Source organism: Xiphophorus hellerii, chromosome 13 (genome assembly GCF_003331165.1).
Source record: "Xiphophorus hellerii strain 12219 chromosome 13, Xiphophorus_hellerii-4.1, whole genome shotgun sequence".
Classification (NCBI taxonomy): domain Eukaryota; kingdom Metazoa; phylum Chordata; class Actinopteri; order Cyprinodontiformes; family Poeciliidae; genus Xiphophorus; species Xiphophorus hellerii.
In genome coordinates this window covers 1,145,451-1,170,041 of record NC_045684.1, presented here as the reverse complement: position 1 = coordinate 1,170,041, position 24,591 = coordinate 1,145,451, and the positions used below count along the sequence as shown (strand labels likewise).

The 24,591-nt window shown below is 41.6% G+C and overlaps 2 protein-coding genes across 2 annotated transcripts; both read right to left on the bottom strand.

Annotated features, from left to right (window-relative positions):
- Positions 1 to 98: 98 nt before the first annotated feature.
- On the bottom strand, positions 99 to 9,580 carry ddx61 (DEAD (Asp-Glu-Ala-Asp) box helicase 61). The gene is made up of 13 exons (XM_032580348.1): positions 9,419 to 9,580; positions 7,269 to 8,219; positions 7,084 to 7,188; positions 5,966 to 6,095; positions 5,745 to 5,891; positions 4,317 to 4,411; positions 4,117 to 4,239; positions 3,299 to 3,427; positions 3,093 to 3,209; positions 2,951 to 3,014; positions 2,361 to 2,462; positions 1,382 to 1,604; positions 99 to 1,289 (listed from the first exon to the last, which is right to left on the bottom strand). The coding sequence occupies exons 2-12, from the start codon at positions 7,488 to 7,490 to the stop codon at positions 1,387 to 1,389; spliced, it is 1,452 nt and encodes a 483-aa protein (XP_032436239.1). The 5' UTR covers positions 7,491 to 8,219; positions 9,419 to 9,580; the 3' UTR covers positions 99 to 1,289; positions 1,382 to 1,386.
- Positions 9,581 to 10,632: 1,052 nt separating this feature from the next.
- On the bottom strand, positions 10,633 to 24,238 carry lipea (lipase, hormone-sensitive a). The gene is made up of 11 exons (XM_032581587.1): positions 24,161 to 24,238; positions 20,725 to 20,972; positions 19,842 to 20,126; positions 19,325 to 19,415; positions 18,775 to 18,920; positions 18,495 to 18,680; positions 17,006 to 17,158; positions 16,059 to 16,203; positions 14,040 to 14,267; positions 12,396 to 12,754; positions 10,633 to 11,241 (listed from the first exon to the last, which is right to left on the bottom strand). The coding sequence occupies exons 1-11, from the start codon at positions 24,168 to 24,170 to the stop codon at positions 11,020 to 11,022; spliced, it is 2,073 nt and encodes a 690-aa protein (XP_032437478.1). The 5' UTR covers positions 24,171 to 24,238; the 3' UTR covers positions 10,633 to 11,019.
- Between the last annotated feature and the right edge of the window lie 353 nt (positions 24,239 to 24,591).

Genomic DNA, 24,591 nt, shown 5'->3' with positions numbered 1-24,591 from the left:
TGCGCGGCGAGCTTCCGATTAAACACTTGGTTTCTGGAAAAAATGTGGCTCCCATCAGAACCAGCGAAAGCAACAAAAAAAATTATCTTAAAAGCAAAAAAATATTTTTTTATGTTTTTTTTAAATCATTAGTGATGCTCTGTAAGGGGAGGACAGAAAGAAACCCCAGCTGCCTGTTCAGAGATGCTACAATCCTGCCGAGTCCAAACTAAACCTCATTGTTCCGAAACGAAGAAACCGGATCCGAACAGGAAAAGGAAACGTTATTGCTGCTGCAGGAGGGGGGAACCCGTCTAGCGTGGTCCGGTAGAGCCGGAGCTGGTTTCATCGCTCCCTGGTCCGTCAGGAAAAGAAAACCTGAACCAGTTTCACTCAGCAGCAAAAAAAACAACAAAAAAAAAACAACAGAAATGTTCAGAAGTTTCTGGGCTCAAAGCCGAGTCCAGTTCACGGATAACGCCGCAGTTTGGTTCTGGTGGAAAACTGGAAAAGCTCACAAATTTACACGGACATCCAATCAGAACCAAACGTTCATCAGATTCACTGCAACAAACTGCGGCGTTATCCGGGCCTGGGCTCAGAACCGGACCGGAGGAGCCCGGTCCGGGCTGCAGAACAAACATTGGCATCTAATACATTCAACTACGCGTGACAAGTCCGGGCTTCCGACGCGCCTCAATGAAAACCAGAAGGAATAAAACGGAACGGGAAGTTTCAGCTGCTGTTCTGCACCGGCGCCGGACCCGTTCGGGTCGACTGAGAGCGGATCGGAGGTTTCTGTTGCAGCGGTTCACAGTAAAAGCAGGAGCTGCTCCCGTTTTCCCCGTGTACGCCATCAGATCCACGCAGGAAGTTTCTGCGCTTTTGCTCGTTCTTCTAATTCATGAGGGGAAAAGTCGCGCTGCGTTTAAAGAAAGCTGCCATTTTTTATTGCGACGCCTCAGAGAGCGGCGTCCGGGCAGGACAAGGTGGCGGGTTGTGGGTTTGTTGCATAACGGGCGCTGCGACGGGTTTGCTGTTTGTGCTCTGCTGCTGCAGCAGGACGGGGGGGGGAGCGTGCGCCAAGGAGGAAGTAAGGCACTTAAGTGAGAACGGCGGCGTCAGGGGCGGGTGAGGGGGCGGCGGGCATGCACGACTCGGTTTGGAGTCCAGATTGGAGCCGGTGTAGAACATCAAGCAGAACTGTGAGGAACCGGCCGGAAGGTTCTGGAAGCGAGGGATGAAGAGGAAGATGATGAAGAGTAGCGTGGAGCAAAGACGTCTGACGAAGCCCGGAGTGTCACGATGCTCTGCGGAGGAGAAAACACTCCGGTTAGGACGGCGAGGAGAAACCCGACTGCTGCAGCGGGAGCAGGAAGTGGAAACCGTAGCTGTTAGCCACCTGCTTTAGGTGCTGTCCTGCTGGCGCGGCGGCTTCTCCTCCGCATCGTCCTCGTCGCCGTCGGTAACGGGCCCGGAGTGGTACTCGGCCACGTAGAGGCTCTTGTCGATGCTGCTGGGGATGGGCTTGATGTCGGTCACCAGCTGCTCCTCGATGGCCTTCAGGTTGAAGCGGTCCTCCGAGGTGATCAGGTTGATGGCCAGACCCAGGTGGCCGAACCGCCCTGGTTACCATGGAAACAGAGGATTAACGTCACGGTGCTCCTCAGGTTAGGGTCACTAATGTTACCCAACCTTCTTTTATTTAAAAAGTAATTTTATAGTATTTTACTAATAAAAACCTTTTTAAAAAGTATAAAAAAATATATTCATTTATACATTTTATTAAAAATTAAAAAGTCAAAACGTTAAAGACAACATATAAATTTATACTTTTTAAAAAAAGAATCTAAAAATAAAAATCCTGAAAACTAAAGACTATTTTTAAATCTTATGCATTTATAGTTTATTTAAAATCAATCCAACAAATAAAAAAGAAATGTCAATTTATCTTTAATTCATCATTTTAAATAAAACATAAAAATCTGAAAAGTTAGAATATTTATTTATATAATTTTATCTAAAAACAATTTGTTTATATTTTATTCTAAAAAGTTAATAAAAAAAGAACTATTTTTAATGAGTGTTTACTTTTTTATAGAAGCACAATTTTTATTTATGTTTTTAACTACTGAATTAATTCATTCATGAAGCTGAAATTAATGTTTCCAATTTATAGTTTCCAACCTGAAGACCAGAAAAATAAATCCCAATAATTCCTGGTTCTGGTCGTTTTGCTGAGAAAATTAAGTGAAATAAAATAATGCATCCGACAACATGTAAAAAAGTAAAAGGTTCTGTATCGTTTTCAGATCAGGGAAACGAGTCCGGACTTGTTTCCTGACTCGTTTCCTGACCCGTTTCCGGACTCGTCCACCCACCTGACCTCCCGATGCGATGGAGGTACGTTTCTGCATTTTTAGGGAAATCAAAGTTGATGACGACGTTCACAGCCTGGATGTCGATTCCTCTGGTGAAGAGATCTGCAGCAGCAGGAAGCAAAACAAAACGTTTCCACAAGACGAGCAAAAAATGTTTTTAAATTAAATCTGCAATCCTAACAAAATGTCTTTCACATCATTTGGAGCCAGAAGGAAAATTTCAATAACATTATAAAGGTTATCAATAAGTTTTATGGATAATAAATAAATATTCATCACATAGAAAAAACCCAAACAAATCTTAAGGTAAACAACCTTCAAGTTAAAAGCTTTAACACAAAATAGAAATTATTTTAGTGATTCTAGTCGATTTAAAACTAGAAAGTTTTCGTCTGATTTAACTTCAGATGGAGAAAAAATATATTTTTATTTGCTGTATGAAAATTTCTGTTTTAAACAAATTTAGGCTTTTAATCAAACTACAGATTTAACTTTATTGCCAAACTGTGTTGTCTGGATGTCAAGCACTTTCCAAACATTGAAAAGGAAAAACTTTTCAAGGATTTCAAGGATTCCAGGTGAAGACTCACCGGTGCAGACCAGGTTCCTGCACAGCCCGTTCCTGAAGTCGTGGAACACGCGGTTCCTGTACTCCTGAAAACAAACAGGAACCTGTATAAACAGAGACCCAGACGAGCTGGACCGGGACCGGGAACAGAACCGGGTCAGTACCTGCATCATCTTGGCGTGGATGTAGAAGCAGGAGTATCCCAGCTGCGTGATCTTCTTGGCCAGCAGCTCCACCCGCTGGGTGGAGTTACAGAAGATGATGGACTGGTTGATCTGCAGCTGCAACCAGAACAGAGAGCAGACCCGTCAGAGCTCGACCCGGTTCTTAAAGCCACGGCACGGGTCTGTGGCGGGTCGGCGGCGGTTACCCTGGAGAAGAGCGTGTTGAGGCAGTGGACCTTCTGGCGCTCCGTCACGTAGGCGTAGAACTGGGTGATGCCCTTCAGGGTCAGCTCCTCCATCAGGTTGATCTCATAGGGTTTCTGGAGGTGCTTCACCTGCAGAACCAGAACCAGAACACGGATCAGACCAGGGCAGAAATTTACCCCAGAAAGAGGCAATGACAGGCAGGGATGTCCAAAGTGTGGTGCGCGGGCCAATTGTGCCGACCACATCCACCTGTGTCCATCGTTTCCCTGGACTTGGCCCGCCTTTTCCCAGGATGCATTGCAGGACGAACCGGAGATTTCTGATCTTATAACAATGGCGGACGCAGCGGGAAAGGTGTTGAGTTTGAATCGTCAGCGATTTTTTTATTTATTCGTTTTGTTCTTTTGTCTTTATTTTATTTCCTGTAAAGTTCATATATTTTTTATTCATGTCTGAATGCTGAAAGTGCTAAAACTAAAATAATCTGAACTGGATTCTTATTTTATTTTGGATCTAAAATGATTTACACATTCCTGTGCTAAAAAGTCAGATTACTTTAAATAAATTCTGCAGCAGAGTTGGTAAAAAAATTCACAGAATTATCTGGGATTTTTTTTTAAATTTATTTTTACGTTATTTCCTGGGAGTTTGGAAGTTTATTCCTCTGTTCTGGTCCAGATCTGGGAATCCTGGATTCGACCTCCTGACATTTGAACCTTTAGCTTTGACTCACAAACTCCTCCCAGATTTGCTGCCGTTCCCGCGGCCTTCCAGGGAAAACCGTACGGCTGCGGAGAGGCCCGTCCTGCTGACTCACCATGAACTTCTGGACGCTGATGGGGAAGGTTGCGGAGTAGAGCAGGATCTGCCGGTTCTTGGCCAGGAAGCTGATGATGTCCTCGATGAGAACCACGAAGTCCTGAGAGAGCAGCTTGTCCGCCTGAGGAAGAGGAGGAAGGTCAACGCGGCGCTCCAGAGCGAGCGGCAGCAACACAGACGGACTGTCGTCATGGTTACCTCGTCCATCACCATCATCTGGACCCGGTCCACCTTCGCCACGCCTTTCTTTATCAAGTCCAGGATGCGGCCGGGCGTGGCGATGACGACATGCACTGCAAGCAGAAACACCATTAAATCACTTTTTATTTTGCTAAATTTCTTTTTTCTAAAAAGCAAAGTTAGAAATGATAGAATATGTTTTCAAAAAGTGGCTTTTATTTTAATTGTCTTTTCTGTGAGTTTTAGAGTCAGGCTACGGCAATTTAGCCAAAATAAAAGGAAAAAAGGACAAAAGTTTACCAGAGAAAACCTCTTAAAATTACGATAAAAAACCTCTGACCGCAGCTCAGTCCGTCTCAGTTATTCAAACAAGTCCTGCTACTGATAATAAACTCTGCAAAACACAAAATATTACCAAGTGTTTCTGTTTAGTTTCTACTGAAAATATATTGGCACATTTAAAATAAGAAAAAACTAACTTACAAATAACTCTTCAGCAGGAAACTGGAGCTATTTTAACAAAATAGTTCAAAATATTGATTAAAAAAAAAAGTTCTAGATCCACTAGCAGAATTTTTTGGAATATAGAACAATTAAACAAATAATATGTTGCCAGATATAAAGATGCACCAAAAAAAACCAAACTGTGAGGAAAGACACTGAACTTTTTCAATCTGAGTCAGGGGATAAATTCTCATTAAATTTCTGCTTTTTTCTCCTCATATTACTGCTTTATTCATCATAATCAACTTTATTTATCAACAGCAGCCACAGCTCAAACAAACCGCAGAGAAAAACAAAACAAAGATAAAAGAAAACATAAATAATGAGACAAAGCTGAGCCCACAATAGTGAATTAAAAATTAAATCCAAAAATAATAAAACAGCAAAGTTACACAGTTAAAAAGATCAGGATTTATTCTGGTTATTCAATGAAATAAATAAAGTCTTAGCCTGGCCCTAATATTCCGTCATAGATTTCAAAATCTAAATAACTGGAAGTCGCTTGTCAAACAAAATGGCCGCCCTGCCATCACTATGGAAACCCGAGGAATGCACAGATTTTTCAAAAACTAACTCTTCAAAGAGCAGAAATTTGCTGAGTGAATGAATGATAGATTTTGCCGGTATGAGTGAATGAGTGAGTGAATGAATGATAGATTTTGCCGGTATGAGTGAATGAGTGAGTGAATGAATGATAGATTTTGCCGGTATGAATGAATGAGTGAGTGAATGAATGATAGATTTTGCCGGTATGAGTGAATGAGTGAGTGAATGAATGATAGATTTTGCCGGTATGAGTGAATGAGTGAGTGAATGAATGATAGATTTTGCCGGTATGAGTGAATGAGTGAGTGAATGAATGATAGATTTTGCCGGTATGAATGAATGAGTGAGTGAATGAATGATAGATTTTGCCGGTATGAGTGAATGAGTGAGTGTTACCGGTCTCGTCCAGGCGCATGATGTCGTCCCTCAGGTTGGTTCCGCCGGTCGTCGCCATCACTTTGACTCCGCCCAGATGTTTGCTGAGCTGGATGCAGATCTGGCTCATCTGCAGCGCCAGCTCCCGTGTGGGCACCATGACGATGGCTGCAGCAGAGCGCAGAGAAACGTCAGCGACGGCTCCCCGCGGGCAGCAGCGGGCGGGGGAGGGGCGGACTCACCCTGTATGTGGTCCTTCTTCAGGTCTATCCGCTCCAGCAGCGGGATCAGGTAGGCGCCGCTTTTCCCCGTGCCGTTCTTCGCTCGTGCCAGGATGTCGCGCCCGGACAGCGCGATGGGAATGCTCTCCTCCTGCAGAGGAAATGACATCATCACCACCAATTGGAGGAAACCTCAGACTCCGAGCCGCTGAATGAACGCGGCTTTATGTGACGTTTCAAATCTGCTTCTGTGTGACGGAGCAAAACAAACACTGAAAAAACTCAAACAGTCACGTAGATAAAACACAACAGTCTTCCCAATCCGCCTGAGAAACCGTTGTTTTCACTAGTGCCACCTGCTGGTTAGGAGGAGAACTGCAGCATCCAAACCGCACCAAATACACAAAATTAAGTGACCAGCTTAATTTAAAAGTCAGCAAGCTGATAATATCAGGTTTTATATTATAAATTGACTTTAAGCTTCATAAGGAAACTTTCAGTTAGTTAGCTGCAGCTTTATTAGCAACAGTTTCAGAACTGCATCAAGGCTTTTCCACATAGTCGGGTCTTAAAGGAAAACAACGCCATTTAAAAATATATCGTACACAAATGATCAGTTTTAGAAAAGTTTTCCCCCAAATTCGTTCCTGGGCGTCGATTTAAACACGCCAAACCCACAGGGGGCAGCGCAGCCCAAAGCTAAAACCTGTCAGCCAATCAGATTGCTTCAAAAAATTAAAATAAAAAACACGACTTCCTGTTAGGAATTAAACATGGTGCCAGGAGGTTCATGTGTGGACAGATATACAGATTGAACTACTTTTAAACAACGTATTAGAATATAAAGTTAATAAAACAAGACGATGTCGACTGGGAGTCGCGTTAAAATAAATATGTGGAAACAGTGGCTCCTTATTTTTTGGAGACTGCAATGCACAGAACCATAAATCTGTTTTCCATGAACACACCAATCAGAGTTCTCTCAAATCTCCACTTTGGTCAGTTTTCATAAATGTTTTTAGTGACATAAAACTGAGTTTTCATATGGATGAAAACCGTCAGTTTCTGTCTGCATCTTTTAGAAACCAGGAAGGAAAAATTATTTTCTGTTTTCTAAAAGCGAAGCGTTGAAGCTGAACCTGGATCGGCGACGGTTTCTCCCAGCCCATCTCAAAGATTCCCATCAGGAGTTCCCTTTTCAGGCAGTAATCTTCAAACTCGTTCCCCTTGGTTGCCGTGACGTCCTGCAGCAGAACACAAACACAACATCAGAACCGGCCGTCCCAAATCGGACGGGGCTTGCTGCGGCCGGGCCGACACTCACTGAGGTTTTGACCCTGTTGTCCTTCGGGGGGAGCTGTAGGCATTTCTTCCAGTCGTCTCCAAACTTGATTCCTCCGCCGTCCTGGTTGCTCCCGGCTGGATTCTTTCCTTGAGTTGATGCTGGGGGTCCTGCGGCAGGTTTGGTCTGTCCTTTGAGCTGCCCGTTCTGCTTATTCAGTCCCATCACGACCGGACCGAGGTTTTCCGTTCGGGCTGTTGCCATTTTTCCTGAACTTCTGTTTGTTTTTTTAGATTTTTGTCTCTTAAATTCTGTCGTCAGTAAAAAATCCTAAAGTTTAATAAAGCGTTCAACAATATTCTCTGTGTGTCCGAAGCGCTTTGCAGAGAAATGGCTCAGTAATATTTACATATAAACACGAAGCTGCAGCTCATCACAGTGACCGCTGCAGAGCCGACAAAAACAAAACTAGTTTTTACACAAAAACTCTTCCAAATGAAGAGAAATCTGCAACCATGTGCAGAAATAGACTCGTCCACGATATAGAAAAATTATACGTGAACAAGCATCGAAGTGGTTCCAGTCCTGAAACAGAACAACTAGGGCAATCTGCACCAAAATGAGTTTCTATCGTCAATAATATCTCTGCTTTTTACTGCCAGTCCCAGAGAGCTGCTGCATGTCCCTGATCCAGAGAACAGGAAGTCCAACTTTGTACACGGTCGTCTCCAGAAAGCCAGAATTTCATTTATCTCCACTGGGAGAGGTTCTGTTTCTTCATGTGTGGAAAAAAAATAAAGTTCCAACAAGGAATTTAGTCCAAAGCAGAGAAGCTTTCCGCCCTTGTAGAGTCCTCAGTGCGTTTCCGTTGTGCTCCGGGTTTATTCCTCCTCCTCTCCGTCGACACCAGGGATGATCCGGTCGGCCCGAAGCGTGCAGCGCCGCAAACTCCCCGCCTCCAAAAGATCCAGACCGACGACTCAAACGTCCCACCTGGAAACAAACGATCCAAACAAAACACTTCAGACTCCAACAGGCAGGATGAATCATCAATCAACTTTCAAAAAGCAAAGCCACGGCGCTTCTGCTTTCTGTCTGAAAAATACTGAAGAGTAAAACGTTACAGAACTTGATCAGGATTTAACGACTGAAAACCAAAATGTTAACGTTCAGAGGCAGTGAAACCAGAAAAACAACCTCAGGATGTGTTGAGATGTTTTATTTGTCTACCAACTTTAAAAACAAGAATTTTCTTCTCAGATCCTCTTTCAGAAACCTGAAGCAAACACTTAACACCATCAACAGCTTCTGGGTCGTCTTTAAGGTGAAAAAACACAAGTCACAAGTTCACCAAACATAATTTCTACTTTTTTTAATCTGTAAAATAACCTTTTCAGCAGAAAACAGTTTTATGGCCATTTCTAAATAAAAATGCAGAAATGGATAATTTTAATCACATTTTTTGTAACTAAGCCTTACTGAAAAAATCTCTGCTTTAAAAGCTGTTTGCACTGTAGAGAAATCAGTTTAATAGTCAAATCGTGGCTCGTTTCAATTTAATTTGGCCCAGTTAGCCTTTCAGGATGAGCTCAAAGCAGGCCGGTGGAGTTTGTTGTTTTGATGCTTCGCAGGTAAACCCAGCAGGTGTGTCCAGAACACACCTGCTGGGAAACAGAAACAACTGAAAACAGAAACAAAGTGACTCACTGAAGGTTGGAGGACTCACGTTGTTTAAGCTACGGCTAATCACAACTTAACGTTTACTTTAACTTTAACAATCACAGTCAAATTCAAACTAATCTCTGAATTGATATATTAATTTATATTAACATACATTCCAGTTTGCGGGGGGTTCTGATGGGTTTTCTGGTTCTATTTGAGTCGAGAAGCTTTAAGGTGGCGTTGAAACTGCGCGTCAGGAAAGACATTAGCAGCTAACGGCTAAAACAAACTTAAACTAAAATCCGAGCGCACACACTTCGACTAAAAACCACACAATTTACTCCTTTAAATGTAGATAAAGTTGTAAAAACCTAATTTTTAGTAATATTATACAAACTTGGACCTTTATTTCGTTATGAATATTTGACGCTTCATAAATCCAACACAACAACGAGCCGTTAGCACGGAGCTAACGAGCCAACCACCGGGTTTTAACCGGCAGTGAGCCTTCCAAAGTCCGATAAACATACCTGAAAAGCTGCGTTACTGTACGAGCGATGCTCTGAGTGCGGTGAATTAACAATTTTCTTCTAAATTAGCTGAAAATATCTTGAAATAATTCGTCTCTATTGTGTTTCTTCTTCCTTTAAATCAACATGGTCGCCTCCTCTTCTTCGATGAATCCCTGCGGCTTATTATCAGGTGTCTGGGGTGACGTTGCTGCCACCTGCCGCCAGACTGGAGTATGGCGGCTGTTTTTACCCTGAATCCACAGCTCTGAATTAAAACAAGTCTACATTATGAATAAGAAGAAAACATATTATATACAAGTTATGTTAACTTATAGTAACAATACTTTTATTTCATTATGTTTTTGTTACAATGTGACTTTTCCAATCTGAATAAATGTTATGAAGTTAGAAATTTGTTATGAAGTTAAAAGTCAGAATATGTATAATAATCTTTTTTACATAAGATTATGTAAAAATCTTACATAAGATTAGGTGGGTCTCTAAATTTGGCTATTTATGGCGTAATATTCTTCAGTTTGTTTTATAAATTGCGACATTTATTTACTGATTACTTTCTCCAGGGTATTTAGCAGAATATGGAGGACTTAGCCTGCTAAAAATAACAAATAAATGAGAAAATAAATAACTACAACATAATTTCCTAATTTAGTATTAAGCATGGGGTAAAAGTAGTATGTAGTTTTACTGATTTGTCTTTCTTTTGGTTTTGCTTTTTATTTCTTTATAATTCATGTAAAGCACTTTGAACAGCCTTGTTGCTGAAAATGTGCCGTACATTACCTAATTTATTTATTTATTAAATACAAAAAATATTTCCTTGTATATTTAGTGATTAATTTCTTAATTTATCTTCAATTATTTCATTTATCTAAAAAATAATTATTTATACATTTAAAATTTTATTTAGTTTATATATTTTAAATTTTATTTTCTCATTTAAGTTTGTTTTTCATCATTTATGTATAGATTTTATTTAATCTTTTATTTTGTATTTTATTTCATGATTTATATATTTAGCTTCAATTTTCTTTAATCATTTGATAAATGGTGAAATAAAATCAAATGTTATTCTGACATTTTTTATGATTTTCTCCAGGGTTTTTTGACGCAGTGCAGTAAAACTTGACAGTGAATATATTCCTGAACGGTGGACAGTTTCTGCAGCTGACTGTAAACATCAGATCTATAAATATTCCAACAGACCCAAAAGGTTCTGGTAGTTTTGGTTTATTGCACTCTGGAGTTTGCTCTTTTCACAAACAGCTGTAAACATCAAACTACATGTTGGGTCCAAACAAAACAATATTAATAACAACACAGTTCATGTGGAAGGAACTTCCTGTTTCCTGCTGGATGCTGGAGGAGGAGCAGGAGGTTCTGTTAAAGGCACGGCGGGTCAGAGTCAGAACCTTCACAGGAGAATTAGTTTTTACTTTGAGAGTGTTTCAGAACCTGAGGACAGATTTTCTCCTGCGGTTCTGAATTTTCCTCTAATCTGAACCTGGAACCCGTCAGTCGGATCCAGTTTTGCTGTGCAGTTCAGGTTTAAAGTGCAGTTTTACTTCCTGTGGTGGCAGAACCGACCCGACGACGCGGCGCTAAGTCTGCGGCGCGGCGCAGGCGGCGTCCGGCTGGAAGACCATCCGGATCCGCGACACGCAGATGTCGCAGGCGAACTGCGTCTCCTTGCAGATCTGCGCCAGGCTGAGGAAGCCGTGAGGAAGGTCGTCCACCACCGTCAAGGTCACCGCCTGGCCCATCGCCCGCAGCTTCTTCGCAAACATCACCGAATCGTCCAGCAAGGCGTCCAGCGCCGACGCCTGCAGGGAAACGCAGCAACCCATCAGTCCAAACTTCACCGTGTTTTATCATCAACACAGAGTGGAGAGGATCTGTCAGAGTCTTCAGCTTGTTCAAAATCTGAAAAGTGTGGAGTGCACATACGTTCAATCCAGGGGCTTGGAACTAGTCAAAATTTGACTAGAGTCAAAATCTACTTGTGGGCAAAGAAAATAATAAAATCAAGCAAATAAACTCTCACTTCATTTCTTAACAGTAAAGGTTTGTTATTCATCCAAAACCTAAAAGTTTTTTTGCTTTATTAGTAGAAAGACGTCTAGTTTTCAAATTGTTTTGTTCTCAATTTAACAAATTTATTCTCAGTATAAAAACAGGATTTAGGTTACTTTTATTAAATACTCTCTATATTTAGCCAAACTTAACGAATTAGATAAAAGCTGAAATCGGCTTTTCAGTTAAACATCCTGGATCGACGCAGTTCGTTATAGTAGTTTGGTTATAAAAAGGTTAAAATTTTGTGTTGTACTGAAGATTTTCCATTAAAAAAATGGTCAGAAATAATTTCACCCAGTGAGGGGTAAAATAAATAAAAATCGAAATTTATATCAAGCATGGGTCAAATGTGTCTTGAATTGAAAAAGCTAAAAATAGATTTTATTTTTTAAAAATAATTTTACCAATTATTGTTCCAGATATTCCTTTTGTAAAATCTTGTTTTTCAAAATATCTTTTCAGGCTTTAGTTTTACAAACTTCATGTTTTTTTTTCCATTTTCATTTATTTATTTTTTAAATGAAATTTTACTTTAGCAAAAAAATAAATAAAAAATCACACCGACTTGTGAAATTATGAAATTATTTTCAAACAGCATTTTACAGATTAGGTTCCACACTTCTGGGGGCGGGACGTTAGCAGCAGCTCTCCTATTGGTCAGTGCGGGGCAAGTCGAGCATTTCTATTGGTCAAATTTTCCCCATAGTTTCTGGGAACCTGCTGTGAGTTCTGCCTCCCAAACAGAACCCGTCTTTCTTTCACCTGGATTTTTATGATGGTGCATAAACCTTTAGATCCTGGACCATGAACTGGTTCTGATCCGGGTTCTGGTTCTGCTGGAAGTTTCTTCCTGTGAAACAACAAGTATAGAAATAACCTGAGCTTTTCCTTCCTGTCTTACCACCAGGTGAACCGGCGGCAGGCCCTTCAGCAGGCCGGTCGGCGCCAGCAGAGGAGACACAAACGGGTTCCTGATGACGGGGTAGGACGTGGGCAGGACGTAGGCGTGGCATTCGGACCGCAGCGGCTCGAAGCCGTCCGGGTAGTGAAGGATGTCGGCGGCGCTGGCCGTGGCGGCGCCGGCCGACGCCCTGCGGTGGTCGGTGCCTTGGCGCGGCACGGTCCGGGTCGGGTCCAGAAGGGACTGGATCCAGTTGGAGGCTCCCTGGGTGAGGTCGCTGAGCAGCAGGGCCGTGTCCCGGCCCAGAGCGCTCAGGCTGCCGCGCCGCTCTGAAGGCTGAATCGTCTGGAAGTCCGAACCTGGAGGGACCGGGCCGGGTCAGTACCATCAATCAAGTTTACTACTGTTGGCACATTTCAGCAACAAGGCAGTTCAAAAAGCTTCAAAACACAAAAATAAAAACAGCATGCCGTCAACAAATGAGAAAAACAATCATCCCGTTTTGATGAGCCATCACCAAAATCACAGACACTCATTAAATAAATAAGTTCATCAATGTTTCATTGATCATGTTTCAAAATCCCATCTAACCTGCTGGATCTTTAGATTTAAAGGAACTCAGGGTTTCAGCTGATTTTCAGTTTTCTGGAAGTTTGTTCCAGATCTGTGGTGCATAGAAGCTGAATGCTGCTTCTCCGAGTTTGGTTCATTCAGTTTTTCCTTCAAGTTATTGAAGCCACTTTAAAATACAGATAGAATCACATGAATCCAGTTTTATTATTTCCCTTCCAAGGAAGCAGAAATCTGACATCCGACGCTTCCTTCAGCCGTTAGGATCGCTCCGTGGTCCATTCAGAACATGCACACTTTTTTTTTTTTACATAAACTCTTTCTCAAATAATCAGATTTCACTCTGCTCAGTTCTGCTTGAGGGCGTCCTGTCACTTTAAATCCAAAAAAGCTGTTGCTGGCTGGCGAGTATAAACTCAACATTTACACTCGCCCATCAAAATGGCTGCAAACGGACGTTCAATTATACAACCGTATGCCTTTGAAATGATGTACAGGACATCATACATTTATTTCAACAGCAGAAATACTAGTGAGTAACAGTAAAGGCGATTGGTGTGCAGCTGGCCAATCAGACGCTTGGGTTTCTCTGTAGCGACACGGAGCAGCAGATCAAGTTATTTCATTACAACCTTTAGCACAGGAAGCAAAAAGCTGCTCTAAAAATGACCATTTTAATTAGATTCACAAATTTAATTATTATATTGAATAATAAATGAGGACCTTTGGAATATATTAAAAAGAATGTCAATATTTCCAATTTCATTTAAGTCATCACATATATGACTGTAAGAAGATCATTTAGAACCGGTGCTGAGGAAAATTAAATCATTATGTCTTTAAAAAGGTGAATATTAATTAATTTCCTGCTGGTCACAGAAAGCAGTGGGCAGGGGGGCCACGGATCCTGGCCCTGGGAAAAGCTGTGAGTGGCCCTGGAGGCTGGTATTAACCTCCCCTCTCCTCCCTCATCGTCCCGTTTACACGTAATTCTCCTCGCTGACCTGCGTTCCGCTCCTGCGGCGCCGGAAGGTTCTGCTGGGCTAAACGAGCCGCGAAGCCCCGCCCACTTACCTGCGTAGGCGTTGATGCACCTGGAGAGGACGCCCAGAGGCAGCAGGGGGTCGATGAGCGTGAGCAGGCGGGAGGGCGAGGCGTCGGTGGTGAGCAGGGTGGCGGGGTAGGCGGCCATGATGCCGTCGGGGACGCGGATGCCGGCGGTCAGCGCCTTCATGGAGACGGTGATGCAGAGGTTCCCCCCGGCGCTGTCCCCGGCCAGGCAGACCCGCTCCGCCGTAGAACCTGGACCGAACACGGTCACATGGTTCTGTCATCAAGCAATGTTTCCACCAGAGACACTTTATTCACCGTGTTTGTAATTTCATCAATAATAATAAAAATAATAATGATAATAATAATAATAATGATAATATATTTAGTTATTAATTTCATCATTTCTTTTTAATTTCCTTCAGGGATGAAACAAAACAGGAAATAAATAAGTTGTTTTCAATTTTAAATGAAAATTAATGAGTAGATAAGAGAAAATAAACAAGTAAAATTATAAAATTAATAGAACACATGAAAAAGTAATAAATGAAAATATAAAGTTGAGAATAAATAAATAAGAAATAAAAAGATGATTAAATAAACAAAAATTTAAAAATGAAATAAATTTCAAAATAAATGAGGGAATAAACAAAAGAGATGCATTTGAAAATAAATAAAAAATATAAATCAGATTGAATACATTTTTGTGGGTTTGCTTCATGAAAAGAAAAACGTCCAGTTTTTATATTTATTTAGGTCTTGACTAAAAAAGACTTTGTTGGTTCTGAGCAACAAAAACAGGATTTCTGTCTCTTTCTTTGAAATCTTGTTTTTAGTAAAGTTTAATAAATTAACTAAGAGCAGCAAAGTAACTAGTCTGGCTTGTTGCTCAGATTTTCTTTATCTGCACTTTACAAAACAAACAAAGCTGCAGGTCTCACTATTGTTACTGAAATCTGGAGGAAACTGTTGCAAAGCAGGGCTGGAAAAACTCCCGCTTTCTCTTTGCTGCAGGTCCAAACAATTCCCTGAAAAAAATCTTTCAGTTTATCTGAAAACACGGCGGCCGGAACGCACAGGCAGCGCCAACAAACATCACATTTCTCCTGCTTGGCTCTGAACACAAATCCTGCAGGTGAAACCGGGCCTCACGCGTTCTGACCTCAGGTTCTGCAGAGGACGGTTACGTTTGTTTAGCGTAAATTTATTCCTCACAGCTTCTGATTTCAGCTTCCCAGAAGTTTCTTTAGCAGCGTTTCTGGACGGTTCCTTTGGTCACTTTATATTTTATAATGTTGATTGAAAAACAGATTCAATTATATGATAAAAAACAATTATAATTACAAATTTATGATTAAAATCTGATTATTTTTATTTGTGCATTTTTTTCTCATCATGTCTCAAACTTTCTGAGGCCCTCCCTGCATCCTCTGCGTGGCCCCGTGGGGACCACACCCCCATCACCATGGAGGAACCCAGCAGGAAGGTCAGAGGTCAGAGGAGAACAAAACAGGGCCTTTTGGGCTGCATGCTGACACTGCACTTCCTGCTGAGGCAGGGTGGTGGCAGCACCATGCTGTGGGAAGTCTGGGCCCAAACAGGCTGGAGATATTATGGGATCAGAGCAGATTCATGGGTTAGAATGGCCTAGTCAAAGTCCAGAGCTTAATCTGTGGAAAAGCTTGAAAACTCCATCTATAGCTGGTGGAACAGAAAAGTAATGATGTGAAATTTATTTTATAAAACACAGATTAGAAAAATATATTTCAGTAAAATAAATTATATTTCAAACTTCAGACGAAAAGAATTGTTTTGCACTTCAAGACATAAAATGATCGAAAAAGAGGAACTGAATTGTTTTTACTCAGATTTTCTTTTTCATATTTTGTTACAAGCTTGACAGTACCGAACAGAGCAACTTTTTATGAGATTACTCGTCAGAAGAACTGACAGATTACTTTGTTTATTATTGTGTATTATTGATTATCACTGGGCAGTAGTTGGTGGAAACGTCTTCGGTGTTTCCTGACACGAAGCACGTACCCAGCAGGTGGCAGTGTTTCAGCGCCCAGCAGTAGGCGTAGAAACATTCCTCCAGCGCCCGAGGAAACGGAGCTTCGGGCGACAGAGAGTAGTCGACGGACAGAACCGGGACGCTCAGCTCCTTCGACCAGTTACGGAGGTAATTCTGAAGAAGGAAACAAAAACACATGGTGATCCCATCTGAAACGATTAATCACGATTAATCAACATCCAAATTAATCGTCAAAACATTTAGTAAACGATTGATCGTTAACTGGAATAAACAGACTGACATAAAAGCTATTTGATGAAATAACTCCACAAACGGAGCTGCAATTAAGCCAAAACTCTACAAAATAAGTCTAAAGTTTGAATTTAAAATGAAAAAAAATGTATTTTTCTGTAAATCTGGTCTATCCAGAACTGCTCCAGTGGCAGTTTCAGTTTCACATTCTGTAAAAAAACTAAGCACCTTTTTCTATCCAATTATTAGTCTGTTAATCCAACAATTAGTCACCAGATCAGCTGCAGATTCTTCCTTTGCTACAAATCACTAAAGGAATGTTGTTCAAATGTTTATTTTCTTATTTAAAAAGGTTTTGTTCATTTGGTGCTTTAGTGTTTTTCTAATATTGTATCAATAAGTTTAAGTGGCTACGTAAACCTTATGCAGAACTTGCCGATTTTTTCTGATTAATCAATTAATCATCAGAATAATCAATTATAATAATCAATAACTTTATTCTGTTCTGCAGGAGACTCAGTCAGCTTTTCTCAATAATGTATAAAAAGGATAAAAGAAAAATCTGCTTGTTGAGCCAATTTTTATTTTTACTGAATTAATCGTTTAATCAATAATCATCAGATTAATCGATCAATCATCAGAATAAGTGCGTAAAACAATGATTGCAGCCCTAGATCCGATTCCTAATCCTCAGGGAGTTTTAGCAGCGCTGCGTTCGGTTCACCTCGTGGGAACGGGACGTCTGGGCGACGAAGCCGCCTCCATGGAAGTGGATGAGCAGCCATGGCGACGGCGGCTTCTTCTGCAGCCAGGGCAGGCGGGGCGAGGCGATGGGCGCCACGTCACCCGGGGAAAACCCCAGCAGCTCCTCGCTGTCCTGAAATACAACAGGAGCGCCGAGTTGTTGCAGCAGGGGGAGAAACAAATATTTATCATGTCTGACATTAAAACTGTTTCAAGTTTAGTATTTGGTAAAATTGCCTTTGAACTGTCTGTATTCTAGGGTGCATCAAAAAAACCAATTCACATTCAAAATCGCTAAAAAAAAAGTTAAACAAATCCACCATCTGTCAGTCTCCAAATGAAACTGTTTGCTAGCAACACAACAGTATTTAAGACAAATCTTTACCAAATAAATCAAATCAAAAGTGGAAAAACGCGGCGTTTGCACATGAAGATGTTGAGCTGTTACCAAGTGATTAGTAGTTCTTACTGGTTGGCACTGCTAGCTAAAAGGTTCGCTGCAATAACTCTAAAGAACTAATCATAAGCATTAGCTCCGCTACGCTAACCCACAACAACAACATGGTGCTTAGAGGAAGCTAAAGCTACAGCGCTAAATTCAACCACGCTAATGTGTTTACATCTTCTGTCCATTTTTATACGGATCCTGTGTCTCTTATTTTAAATAAAATTATTCAAAACTAACTACTTGAAGAATTTATTACAGTTGAGAAACAAAACAAAGCAGTTCAATAAAATTTCAGTTTATTGAACTGAAATTTTACAAAGCAGCAAAGTTAATTAGTGCTTTTGAATTTATCTGGAAAAATTAACCCAGGGGAAGCTAAGCAAGCTAAATCTTAGCTAAAACAGCAAACTAAACACTTTAGTGGAAGTATGCCTCTCATCTTTGCTTGAACTTCAGGTTCAGTTTAATTGATTTGTTGAACCGACTGGCCTGGAAGAGAAAATAACTCAAAACATTCTGGTTAAATGTGGTTTTTCACAGCACAGCAGAACTGGTCCAGCAGAAACTCTGCAGAATCTCCTGCTTTCAACTAATCTGTTTATTTTCAGCCTGATTAATGCAGAAAACAATCTGAGCTGCTGAGCATCGTTTCTCTTTAGTCGTCTGCTTCCTGTCTGAACCGAAACCCGACAGCACCGCCTGCTTGGACATTGAGTTACAGCTCCATGTGAATCAACGTTTCCCCCGGTGTGTTATCAGCCTGGCGGGCTGCCAGGCTTTACTTTCCCCCTACCAGGCTAAGCATTGTTTGTTTATTTTAAGTAGGGTTTTTTTATACACCAATAAAGACAGATTAAGCTACGTTTATAGTTTAATGGGTCAACTGGCCTCACAAGCTATTATTTCTAAATTATGATGCAGCTTTAAGTTGTTGTAACTTTTAACACTTTGTAACAGAAAACACGGTGGGATGTCAGTGGGCGGGGCCCTACCAGCAGGTTCTGGGGGAAACCCCGCTCACCTGGCCGTCCCGCAGGTCGTAGGAGATCAGCCTCATGTGGACAGGCCCCGGGCCCCAGTGGGCGACGGGAGGCGACACGCTGGTGGACAGCGTGGGGTCAGAGGCCAGAGGCAGCCGCAGGTTTTCTGGAGGGACCGTCAGCGTGAGGTTGACCTGCACCGGGTTGGAGGCGATCCGGGTGAAGCCCTGGGAGGAAAACAAACACAAGGAATGAAAGTCTGCATCGCAGCAGAGCTCCTCCGCCCATCTGATGACATCAGCAGCTTTTGACCCTGCCTACTGATAAAATGTCGGACTCTGTGACGTTCCAGAAGGACTTCCAGAAGTGCAAGTCCAGATTCTGGGTGATGCGTTCGAACTCGGCGCCTCGCAGCTCCGGGTCGATGACGTACTTCCCTGAGGTGAGGAGGGACAGAGCGGCCGTTCCTGCAGGAAGAGGAAAACGCATCACATTGAAGCGGGAGCGTCAGTGAAAGGCTGTTTTCACATCAATACAGGAACAAAGTCGGAACATTTGTAATATTTCCAGCTGCTGCGGGTCAAACAAGCCAAACCCGCTGAGTATGGCGTGATTTGGTTGAGCGCAGAAACCAGACACAGTCAGACTGATCTGAGCGCATATATCTATGTAAAGGAAGAATAATTAGATTCATGTTTAAATCTCATGAACCAGAGTTCACTTCAACCGAACCCGGACCGAGGTTTGGAGGACCAGAGGTCAGAGGTTGTTCACGCCTCACCAACCGGACCGGACTTTATAGGCAGACGGACTGGAGTTGGATTGAAGTGGACTGAACAGGGCTGGTGGGAATAAACCTGGAGAGCCTCACCTATGCCAGACTGCTGTCTGCCGTACGTCTCTCCGTAGGAAACCATGCTGATGACGATGGTCTGGAGGAAAGGTCGCAGAGCAGGAGAGAACTGCCAAACCAAACAAAAAAAACTTTATTTATCCCAGAAAATGACAATTCAGTCTGCAGCTCTCTGGTCAACATAACCAAAAAATAAAAATACAAACAATCTGATGCAACCATTTCTATGACGGCGTGTTAGGGCTGTAAGAGAGAGAACAAAGTGGGAAAGGTTGTTTTCTAGCAAATTTCATATAAACAAAAGCAGATATTTTGAGAATAATCTCAGAAAGTTTCTAACCAAAAGTCGAAAATTTGCTCAGGATTTTTTTTTTTTTTTGAGGAATTTTCTGAGTATTAAAAGTTGAAAATTTTCAAATGTCATTCTGAAATTCATAAAACACAAAATAGATAAATAAATAAATCAACGCAGCAGCACTTAAGGGATGAAGGTGTGGCGATCAGGACAGGTGGGAGCGTAACGCTGCCGGCTCACCTGGAAGCCCAGGCAGCGTCCGTAGAAGCAGGCCTTGTGCATGGAGCTGTACTCCTGAACGAAGCGGTCGCTCAGGTCGGCGTCCTGCGGCGAGTACAGATGCCCGTGGGCGTTGTCGTGGATGAGCCGCTGGGCGAGGTGGAGCAGCGCCCGCAGCTGGCAGAGGGCGCTGCAGTACGCCTCCATCTCCGCGGCGTTGTGCTCCGCCCTGAAGAAGGCTCCTCTGCAGTTGGAGGCGATGTAGCGACCTTTATGGATGATGTGCACCAGGCAGGACTGCAGCACCTGCAAGCAGCAGAGGAGAAATATTAGACGCAGCAATTATTTTAGTTATCAGTTACTCTATCGATCTCTCTGTATTACCCTGAGGTGTGACTGTGTGCATGTTTGTTTGTCCTGTTTATCTCTGTGTTGTTCTGTGATCGACTGGCGACCGGTACCGGGTCGCCAGTACTGGGTCACTCTCCAGGGTGACCCCGCCTCTGGTTTGATTTGAATGCGTATGTGAACGCCAAGTGGACCGGAGACCGCTCCAAAAGCAGGAAGTGGACTACAGCACAGCATTCTGGGTAAATGCAACCAAAAACACATGCTAGCCTAGCGCTAGCAGGAGAAATGGTTCATGGTCTTTCGCCAAAGACTAAAGAGAAATCCTCCAATCACTAAAATCTGACGCCTCCATTTTTGTTTGTTGTCTTCTTCAGAGGTTTTTGTGTTGTTTCCTTCAGAGGTTCTTGGTACAGCGCCCCCACAGGTTAGGAGAGGAACAGGTGTTTCAAAGCATTTGGATCATTTGACTCAAAATGGAACAAATGTTGCAGTTTTGCTGTCCAACCGGCCGAGTCTACCAGAACTTCTAACAGATCCTGAAAGTGCGCCTCACCTTGACCAGCGTTCGGTATCCGTTTGCAGGCGTCTGGGCGTCGAAGTCGTAGTGATGGTAGACGGCGGTGAAGCTGGCCACCACCGGCTCCAGGGCGCGGCCATGTTGGCGAATCTTCCTCATACACGCCACCAGGCGTTTGGTCACGGTGCCGTACGGCGACTCGGAGGGGCCACTCAGGACACAGATGTTCTCCTCACAGACCTTATCCAGAGCTGTGAACACAGCCGAGTGGTCCATCTCTGAGTCTGGAAGGAGGAAACCAGAGAAAGGAAACTTTAGCTGAGGTTTATATCAGCCTGTGGCGCTATCAGCGGTCATGTGATGCGGTCGGTATCTGCAGAGAAGAAGACAATCATCAAGGTTAAACACACAGGTCCTACTGGGCTCATCCCTGTTACTCACTGCTGCGCTGATTAATCTGAACTCGTGTTATCTGTTCGGTCAAGGGTTGAATTCTCAAGGCAGGACTTTGAACCGTAGAGAGAAGCTGACTGAGTCTGCTCCAGGGCAGAATACAGAAAATATTCACACCCCTTCGACAATTTATCATGTTGCATCCTCCTCTGGCTGATAATGATTAATCCATTACTCTGAAGATTAATCTATTAATTAGATTAAAAAACTGGCACATTCTACAATTTTTGGAAATACACAAAAATGCACATAAACAAATATTTTAGTTTCTTTTTTAATAAGAAATCAAACATTTTATTGCAGCCTTTTGATGAATGTTTGATCATTTGTAGTAAAGATGCATCTGCAGCTAAAAAACACTTTAACATAAACATCTTAAAAGCTGTTTCTGCTTCCATCAATACGATACAGGGCTGATCTGGTGATTAATTATTGATTAACTGACTATAATTGGATAGAAAAAGTAGATTAATATGAGATTTTCTTTTAGGTGAAGCTAAAACCGCCACTGAAGGAGTTTTGGGTTGAACAGTTTTTCAGATAGAAAAGATTCTTTAATCTTAAATGCAAAATGTTTATATTTTTGTACAGTTTTGGCTCAATTACTTTTTTTTCTGTTAGAGTCCATTTAACGATTAATCAATTACTAAATTAGCTGATGAATATTCAATAATCATGCTTAACTGTTTCAGCTCCATGTTCATGTTTTTAAAACATCTCCAGCTGAGTGAGATTTGACGGAGAAATTCTGTGAAGACAGATTCAAACTGGGTCTGGACTTTGACTAGGCCATTTTAACCCAAAATTGTCCTGGATTTAGATCCATATTTCTTCCCCATTGACATTACAACCACCATGTTTCACTGCCATTTTTAATGAGCATTTTGAAGCATCACATTAGAAACAGTGAAATTCAAAATAACTTCTTCATTTTGGCAAAAAAAGGTTTTTACGAACGTTGGAGGAGCTTTTTCCAAAAAGAGTTAATGCGCTAAAGGAGAGACGGAACTTAGTGAACTTTCCCATCCACTGGTGGGTCTCTGCCTTACCAGAGGAACGGAAAACGTCTCTGGTCCATGTTAGCTTGCAGCCTTAACTTCCTGGTTATTACACCTTTATGTAACATCAACATCTGACTGATGAGAGAAAAAAGGAAGCACAAATCATTTACTTCCATTTGACATTTAGTCTCTACTTATTGTTGGTTTTTCACATTGAAGTTTGTGGTTGAAAAGCCAGAAGATGTGGAAAGGTTTCTGAGGAGTGAATACTTTTGCGTTGCTGAACATTTGAAGGTAAATAATCGTAAACAATCCGACGGCCGTGGCGTGAGGGCCGACTATCAGAGACTCGTGTGGTTTATCTTTCTGCAGGACTTGTGTTGATTTTCCTGAATGTTGTGTCACTCAGATCGATAAGGAGAAACATCTGAAACGCTAACAGAAAAGCTAAAATATTCTGCGTTAATCTTTTAAAATGAGGAGGAAATGTCGTGTAATCAGTATTTGATTAGAGTCAGTCTGAATGTTTTTATACAGATCTTCCTAAAAAACATTGACAGCTTCCTGCAGAAACACGAGCAAATATCCATGCAGGGACCATTTTCTTACAACAAAACATGACGATTCATGTGTTTTAAATTTCAAACACTGAATAATCTGTGCAGAAATATTTTACAACAGGAAACAACAGGCTTTGACTCATCCACAAAGCTCTTATAATGGAAGATCGCTGCTTCTATCAAAACGTTTTCCACCATTAATGTGATGCATATCCTCAAAAATGCTGAAATTAACCAAATGAAGGAAGTGCTCCGCTTATCTTTTCATGTTATTATTATTATTATTATTATTATTATTCATTCCTTCATTTAGAAATGTCAGTTTCAAACTAAATATTGAGTTAGGAAGCTAAACAATTAGCTGGCTTATATTTCATTTTGGATACTTGACTTACTAGCTAAATGTTTAGCAAATATTTGGGAGCTAAATATTTAGATTCAAACTAAATATTCAGTTAACAAGCTAAACATTTAGCTTCCAACTAAATATTTTGGTAGAAGATACATTTTCAGCTTCCTAACTAAATATTTAGTTTGCTAAGCTACAATGTGGCTCAGCCACTTGGTTCTGGTGAAAAGGAATCCTAATTTTTCAGTACAAGAAGATATTCTGGACAATTTCATGCATAAAACATCTTGGAGACAGTTTAATATAACACAACACAAAGACGTAAATTCAGAGAACTGACCTCAACCTGACGGGAAACCTTCAGGATTATTTAGATGGGCTAATGTAAGCCAGGTCCAACATCAGTGTGTGACCTCAAGAATGCAGGAATTCAAATAAACACACTCCTAAATGTTGAGGAAAGCCAGAGTAGTTGGTGCTTGGATTCATTAACATTTGCTGTAAAACATAACTACCATGTAGTTTGTAGGTGTAATTAATTTCCGGTCCACCTGAAGCAGAGAAGTTTCCTGAAGCCACACCTCTGCTTCCAAAAGTTTCAGCTATTTTAAAGTTTTTCTCTCTAACTTTGACCACAGACCTTCAGCTTTTTAAACAGGACGCTGCCCTTCCAGGACTGGGAGCTCTTTGTTTCCCAGCGGAACGTCCCAGTTTCCCCAGAATAAAAGCCGCTGTGGTCCTTTCAGTTCATCAGCTGATGGATGACGTGGAGCGGTCAACCAGCCTGAACTGAACACACACCGACATTTGTCCCGCTTCCTGTCCAGAATGCCCCGTTTCTGACCATTACAGCTCAATTTCTATTTCCTGAATCACTCTGAACCAAACACAAGGCTGAGCGCGACCATTTCCCCCTGGAGACAACTTCGCTCACGACACCGAGTTTGGTGACTTTAGTTGGGAATATGAGCTCCGTGAAGAACCGGAGACACGCGGAGGCATCGCTGGAGGGTCACAGTACCGATCCGCGTCGAGTTGATGCGTTAAAAACCATTCAAACGCAACAAATATGCGATTCTGTGGTGTTTTAAACCCGCATGTAGACTCACCGATCCGCATCTTCTTCCTTCATGTTCTGACGGATCCTGTCCGCGCGCTCCTCCGGACGCGGGAGCGCGCGGACCTCCGGCTGTTAGCTAACAGAAGCAACAGTTAGCATAAAATAAAATAAAATAAAATAAATTCAATGGAACAGAATCAAATTAAAATAAAATAAACCAAAGAATGAAATTAAATATAAAGTTAAATTAAACATAAAAGTCAATAAAATAAAATAAAGTAAAACAAATTAAATTAAACAGATAAAAATGAAATGAATCTAAATTAAACTAAATTAAAATTAAAGCAAATTAAAAGTTAATTACATGAAGTTAGACCAAATAAATCAAAATAAAAAGAAACAATAAAAAAAACGTAAGCTTGAATAAAATTAATATCTCACATTAGCAATGAATCAATACATTGATGTAAAAAATGTATT

Coding starts and splice junctions, on each gene's coding strand:
- ddx61 (XM_032580348.1), bottom strand. CDS start 7,490: ATGGCAACAGCCCGAACGGAAAACCTCGGTCCGGTCGTGATGGGACTG. Junction 5,892..5,965: donor GAAGAAGGACCACATACAGG/GTGAGTCCGCCC, acceptor GCTCTGCTGCAG/CCATCGTCATGGTGCCCACA. Junction 2,463..2,950: donor CAGGAACCTGGTCTGCACCG/GTGAGTCTTCAC, acceptor CTGCTGCTGCAG/ATCTCTTCACCAGAGGAATC.
- lipea (XM_032581587.1), bottom strand. Junction 19,416..19,841: donor GACGCTGCCTGGGCTTCCAG/GTGAGCCGGCAG, acceptor TTGGTTTGGCAG/TTCTCTCCTGCTCTGCGACC. Junction 14,268..16,058: donor GAAACACTGCCACCTGCTGG/GTACGTGCTTCG, acceptor TGTTCGGTCCAG/GTTCTACGGCGGAGCGGGTC.